Source organism: Fonsecaea pedrosoi (assembly GCF_000835455.1).
Source record: "Fonsecaea pedrosoi CBS 271.37 unplaced genomic scaffold supercont1.6, whole genome shotgun sequence".
Lineage (NCBI taxonomy): Eukaryota > Fungi > Ascomycota > Eurotiomycetes > Chaetothyriales > Herpotrichiellaceae > Fonsecaea > Fonsecaea pedrosoi.
Window position 1 is genome coordinate 1,583,366 of NW_013550610.1, and position 6,906 is coordinate 1,590,271.

General features: G+C 55.8%; 2 protein-coding genes across 2 annotated transcripts; both read right to left on the bottom strand.

The window, feature by feature from the left end:
* Positions 1–1,960: 1,960 nt before the first annotated feature.
* Z517_09411 (uncharacterized protein) lies at positions 1,961–2,957 on the bottom strand (the record flags this gene model as incomplete). The annotated part of the gene is made up of 2 exons (XM_013425321.1): positions 1,961–2,597; positions 2,650–2,957. 2 exons carry the CDS (start codon positions 2,955–2,957, stop codon positions 1,961–1,963), a joined length of 945 nt encoding a protein of 314 aa, XP_013280775.1.
* A 3,033-nt stretch (positions 2,958–5,990) lies between these two features.
* On the bottom strand, positions 5,991–6,626 carry Z517_09412 (uncharacterized protein; the record flags this gene model as incomplete). The annotated part of the gene is made up of 1 exon (XM_013425322.1): positions 5,991–6,626. One exon carries the CDS (start codon positions 6,624–6,626, stop codon positions 5,991–5,993), a length of 636 nt encoding a protein of 211 aa, XP_013280776.1.
* Between the last annotated feature and the right edge of the window lie 280 nt (positions 6,627–6,906).

The following is a 6,906-nucleotide window of genomic DNA, read 5'->3' on the forward strand; positions in this document are numbered from 1 at the left end:
AAAGTGCCGTGCAGAACCAAAGTACCCTGTCGAACAGCTATACGACAGGACCAATGAAGGAACGTTCGTGTCGAACCAAAGCACCCTGTCGAATGAAAGTGCCGTGCAGAACCAAAGTGCCGTGTCACACGAGAGTACCGTGGTCAAACAGGTTATACGACAGAACCAATAAAGTCCGCAGGGATGAGTCACAGCTCCTGTCTCTTGTGGGGACAGGCAGGCCAGTCGAACAGCACCAACTGCGTCGATTGGGTGGTTCGTACCTGCACAGAGTGAGTCCGACCCTCTAAAAAGGCCCCCCCCTAATTTGACTGGATCCTCCCAGCCCCGAGAGACACAACGCTAGTGAGCCGTGGACCGATCGAGACCGAAGCCCTGGTGGGAGCCTCCCGGTGATTTGGCGCCCACCAGCATGCGAGGCCTCCTCGGGGGCCGGGAGGGTGTGTGCCTCTTCGTTCCAATTGCACCATAGTGTGTCACATGTGCTGTAGTTCTTGCCCCCCTTTTTACCTGGTTGTGGTTGTGGTGGATGTAGTCCTGACGTCACTCATGGATTCATTCTAGGCAGCCATTCTTGGCAACCATCGAGGAGGGATGACATCCCTTGCAGTCGAGTGCATTTCTGTCTGCCAAGTGGTAAATTTTTAAGGTTTTCAGGCCGGACACGAGTAACAACGGAGGACCCACTTGGGAGTAAAACCACCCGCCATCTTCTCCTCCCGACCGAAACGCATCCCAATCCGCCATCATGGTCCCCAGCGAGACATGCTTTTTCTTCAGTGGAGACGGTTGCCTCTCTGAGATTTTTGTAACTCGACAAACATTCGAGACAAAGAAAAGGACAAGAAACAAGACATCATTTCCTACTTGACTTTCGGTCAAAAGTGGAGACAGTTGCCTCTTTGGGATTTTTGTCACTCGACAAAATATTCGAGACAAAGAAAGAAGCAAGACGTGATTCCTGCTTGGCTTTGTCAAAAGTGGAGACAATTACCCCTCTGGGATTTTTGTAACTCGACAAAATATTCGAGACAAAGAAATGGACAAGAAGCAAGGAGACGATGGTCCCATCCCGAGCACATCAACCGCTCCTTTTTTTGCGACCCACCACACATACCCCTGCAACCCCCTGCTTTACACTCGAGTGCATTTTGTGACAGGTCAGATTTCCAGCCACCTCCTTACTCCTTATGCCAATGCTATCCTTGAATCAAGTGACTAAGTCAAATCTCCACAAAACGCCATACGTCATGCCCCCATTTTTTCATTGGCTTTTGCCCGCCCCTCCTGCCCCACCCCCTTTATTTGCTACTCTTTTCTCTTCACTGCTTCTTGCTCCACCTGCAGACACAGACGGATGGACGGGCACTAGCAAGCTTTTGCATTCAGCTAGTCTAGCCCTTGCTCCTCGTCAGACCTTTCATTGAGACTCGGTTGGCGAGCTGCGAGCGATGAGCGGCTGGCGGCTAGAGGCTGGCGGTAGCTGCCGTGATGGCTTCTCACCTTTCACATCACAATTACCTTTGCTCAGAATTATGGAGGCGGTAAAGTATTAGCCATTGGTTCCCGAAATCCAAACTCTGAGCATGGTTGTGTGAAAGAGCGGTGTGAAGAGCAGGGCGCGAGGAGCGGGGTGTCAGGAAGCGTTTTCCACCCACGAGAAGCTCGAGTCTACACGACGGTGTATGACTGGTGGGACAGAGCAGCAGTTTTGACCGACAGGGAGCGTTTGAGGCCCACACGATCGAACATTACTGGCAGGGCAAAGCCGTAGTGTTGTCTGGCACGGACCGGGCAGGGTACAAGGGAACAGTTGTGGCAGTGTATAACCTACAGAGCACCAAACATGGCAAGTTTGACACTGGGGGGTGCGTCTTTTCACTAGCTCCCCGTCCGTCGCCACGGGCCTTGCGCAGGGGTGCTAATCGGGGACGCAGAATCCACCCACCCCTCCCTGAAACTACTCCTTGCTGATTTCCGAAGAATCTGGCAACGGTGGGTCGAGGGCGGTCTTGTCGGCAGCGCCTCGCTCGCCCTCCAAGCGTGTGCCATCGGCCTCGGCCGCCTGCGGCTTGTTGAGCATCGCCAGAAAGAGCGTCTTAAAGGCGTCAAAAGCCTTGAATTCTGCCTCGACTGCTTCGAGCCTGACCACGTTCTTTTCGGACGCCGCCAGGGCTCCTTGGAGCTGTTTTACCTGCTTCCGGAGCCTCTCCACCTCGCCATCGTCCGCCGCCGTCTTGCGCCTCTTGGTCTGCGCCACTTGTTCTTCTTCTTCGCCATCGACCTCGTCGTCGTCGTCGTGGTCAGCACGGTCATCCAGCTTGCGGGGGCGCGACGGGGGGCCTGGCTTTTCCACATCCGTGAATTTGTGAACCCGACGCAGGTGTTCCCTGAGGGTTTGGTCGCGGGCAAACGGTTTGCGGAAGTGTCGTTTGCAGCTTTTATGCGGACACCAGATTTGGTGTTCGGCCCCGACGTTTTTGCCGTGGACCTCCCTTTCGTGACGGACAAGTCCACCGGCGTACGTGAAGCCTTTTTGGTTCCTGCAACCGTCCGAGGCACACTTGTACGGGCGTTCATGCTTGTCCATGTGTTTGCTTTGCGTACCCAGGTCAGTTCTTGCGTTCTTGTGGGGGGGAGATAACTGACTTCCATTCGCCCAGGCGCGGAAACTCCTTGATCTCATCGTCACATTCGTCCCAAGTGCATTCGAGTTTCCCGTTGGAGTTTGGAGTTGGCGGTGTGCGCTGCACGTGTCTGGGTGTTCTGGGCCTCCTCCGTTTCACCGGCCTGTTGCGCTCGGTAGGCTGCGCGGGTGGCGAGTCTTCATCGCCCTTGACGAGGGAGAGGGACGACGGTGTTTCCGGGACGACATCCGACGAAGAGCTAACATCCGCCGGGGCAATCTCATCCTCGGACATGGCCAAAAGGTCTCGAAGGCGCAAAATCGTCGGCATCTTTGCTTTTCTTGTGCTTAGAATGATTAATTCGTCCACCAGGTTGAATGGTTTCGTAAGTAACACGTTGACAAGAGTGACGATTTGAAAAGCAGGACGGATGTTGGTGGTGGGTACAATGAATGCTCGTGAGGGGGAGAACCCGATCTAAATCTTCCTCCAGTCTTGAGGAAGACGACTTCTCGGGCGGGTATTTATCATTAGCTTTTTTTTCTCCGCCTCTCCCTCTCAGACCACAACCACCCACCCAGTGGGTGACAGAATTCCGTACCCAGTGAGGCAGGAAATCCGAGCAGAATGCCATAATAGTGGGGACGGAATTCTGTCACCCACTGGGGTGGCACCAAATGGATGCCTGCTGACACGGTTGCTTCCCTGTGACTGGGTGGCCAGACTCGCACAGGCCCGCGCAGAAATGCAGGGGGGTTGAACCGTGTGGGTGTGGTGTGGTGGACCCTGTGATTGACTCACCGACACTTTTGTCTCCCGCCAATCAGGACGCAATCTACTTCGTCACGACCCCCTTGTCGGGCGCAATAGGGCAGCCAGCCAAGTCAGTCATGCGCGTCGGCCCCGGTCTCGTGGCACTGCGCAAATTTCTGGATGGCTGTCCCGTGTTGTTTTTTTTTTTAGCGTCCTTTTTCCCAACCTCCCTATTTCCTTGGGCCGCAACTTTTGACGTCAAATCACACGCTTGGCGGTGTTGGTGGCCTACCCCCCTCACCACCAAGAGTGCCTGATTGGCCAAAGGCTGCAATCTTCCAGCCCAGTCGGGCGTTCAGTCCTCACCCCAACCGCCCCCCGAAAAGAGGCTTGCTGGCACCACTGAAAGGTTTGCCAATCTTCTCTGGTCGCCCCAAAGTCGACCATGTGGACCGATTTCATAGGCTCATGCGGACGCAATGCCCTGTGATATGCCCCACGGCAGGCTTATCGCGGGCGCGCGGTGCACAACGCACACTACACCCAGACTGGCCGAAGTTCAAATGGTGCGCGAAAGGAAACCACTTGTGACGGCTGCGGCCTGCTACAAGTCAAAACTAGACTTTTGACCATGCTTCGACAGCTGCGAGACGACGCCGTCTTCGATTCACCTCTCACATCTTTCTTCCCCAGCACCCACCCGTTACCGCACCTGCACTTCGTGGGAGATGAGCGAGCACAATAAAGAGGTGTGGTACATCTCGAACACTGTCACAAGGGCGCTAAACCCGACACGACAGTGATGGCTCGCATCCTGGAGAACGACGACGGCCACGAGTCGTGCAAGGCAGAAGTCACATATTGTAACGGGAGAGAGTCTACAGGCTGGGAGAGTCTACGGGCTAGAACGTGATTGGTGGAATTTTACGTGTACAATGTACAGGTAGGTGAGTGACACTCCTGACTCCTGACTCCTGATTGGTTGGACCTTGGACACTAGGACTAGGTCTGAGATTTCCCTTTTCTCTTGGATCCTTCAACACAACAGGGATCAATAAACAATCTGAGCCGTGCCTGTGGGACCCTGAAGAAAGTGGAAATTCAGCGTTCTGTTAAAGGATTTGTTCGCAAAAGCTCGAGGGGAGGTTTTTTTCAGCCGTGGAATTGTTCGATTTTGCCGCCACCATCCACCATCCGAGAGAATGAACTCGGATCGTTCTCATCGGCCGGTCGACCCGTGAAGGCGGCGCTGGCCACACACACACAGCATAGAGAGGCTTGCAGCCAGCCATGGACTGACTGACTGACTGACTTACCATCGAGAGGGAGTACGATGGAAAAAAAGCCCACGTTGTCTTTTCAAAGGGGTGTGCTTCGATGCCGGCCATGTTGACGGTGGTGGTGTTGGTGGTGGTGGTTCGAAGCGAATGGTCATTTGGGGGTCGGTTTGCAACAAAGTCTGACAGCCCAGAATTGTCCGCAGAGCGGAGACAGAACGACATGTCAATACCCCATCTCGTCCGGATGCAACCACCTCCCCCCTATGCCGGCGATTGGTCCTTTTCGCGTCGTCCACGCACGCGTTCGTACGGCTGACCGCAGGACGACCCCTCCAGGCTTGGGTGCATGCGGTCGAGATGGCACAGCGTGGACAAAAAAAAAACAATTGGTCGACCGAAGGCATGGGGCGTGTGGGGACAGGAGAGGGGGGAGCATTAAGGGACCGGGCTAGGCGTCAGCTTCGCTGGCAGAAAGGGAACTCTGAGAATCATGGGCGCGGGCTCGATCGGCTGTGGAGGCCCACTTCGAGCAGGGGCTGTGTCTGGTGCCCCTGACAACATCGTCTGCGAGTGGACAAGGGGGGAAAAGGGTGGTGGGCGTTTAAGGCAACCAGCCCAAAGAGCCTAGCGTCGGCCCTTGCATGCTTTCTACCCGACGGAGCCCGACCGCAATGGGTGAGGCCCCCCGTTTGTGGGCCCCCAGGTACAGCCACAGAGATCCGCAGTGTGGAGACCACGCCCATGCCTCCCAGCCTCAGCCGCCGGCCCCCCCCCCCCCCCAAAAACTCTCTCCTGAAGACGGCGACGCTACTGAAGAGAGCGATGCTTCTGAACACAGCGACGTCACTGCCTGGGTGGACGCCAGCGCGTATCACGGTCTGTCGAGTGTCTTACAGGCTCCTACACTGGGCTCGGTATGTGTGTCCCCAAAGATAACCCGCTAACTGTTCTATTACTTCTCACCAGGCTATCTATTACTTTGCGCTCATACGTCTACTCCAGAGACGGCGTCAATAGGCGGGGAATCACCATGGACGGTATGGTATGGTATAGCTATTAGCCCTGTGTGATGGATCACGGCCCTTGTCGTCTTTTCACCCCCTCTGTCCCAGCAGTTCTTCCACATAGGCGGCAGCCTCTGGATAGTAGTCGAGACCCCTCGTCTTCAGCGGTTTCGCGTGTCTCTTTGCATGCGCCAACAGATTATCGGCCCTGGTACCGCAATCTTTATTGCACAAGCGACATCTATAGCCTCTCCTGCCTGATCTGTGACATCTTTGAGCTTGTTAGCGGCGGCGGCGACTGACGATATGAGGGTCGATCTGAAAACTCACGACTGCGTGTGCCTCTTGAGATACTCCTTCCTCGCGTATGTGCATCCGCATCCGGGTTCAGGGCAAGGGAACCTTTGTGCTGCCGTTGATTTTGCGACGCTCTCTGCGATCCCGGACTCTGGTGCTGTCGGCATGACACTTTCGGCGGCCGGCGTTGGCGATGGAGAGCATGCGACAGGCAGAGGTCTGTGAAGCCTCAATGGTGATATAGTCGCCACCAGCTCGTCGTGCTGTCCCCCGGTCCACCATGCGTCGAGGCCTTCTGGTCCGACAGACGAGGCTCCTGATTCGTCCCAGGGTGAGCTCAGGCCCGACCCGTAGGCGCTCAGCTCGGGACCGGACTCCCAGTCTTGTTGGGGAGGAAAGGCGGCGCATACGGCAGACGGCAGGACCGTGCATGGCTCGCGCGATGTCGACACAAAATCGCATCCTGTCGAGACCAGATCCGGTTCGCCAGAGAAATCCAAAGTCTGAGATAACGTGATGTCGTGCCCCCGGATAGGTTGCGACGAGGCAGGAACTGCGTACTCGTTGAGCCATTCGGTGAAATCAAAATCAACCGGCTGGCTGACGAGCGTCTCCTGTGTCTCGACCTCTGCGAACGAGTGCCAGCCGAAGTCGTCGTGCTCCATTTCGTCAGAGGAAGGGACCGTCCCGCTGGGAAGCACATCAAGGGGGAACGAGCATATGAGAGGCTAAGATCGGGGGGCTTCTTCGCGAGTGGTACGAGAGTAAATAGGCTTTTGAATGGGAAGTCGAAGACACGAAAAGATGCTGGGGGGAAGCCAAGTGATGGAAGGAGCCAGTCGCAACACGAAGCATCTTCAGCTCTCGCCGTGTCCGACGCCCCCACGGCGAGGCGGCGCAGTCCCTCACTAGCGTCGCCACGTCACTTGATTCCCAATCACATCA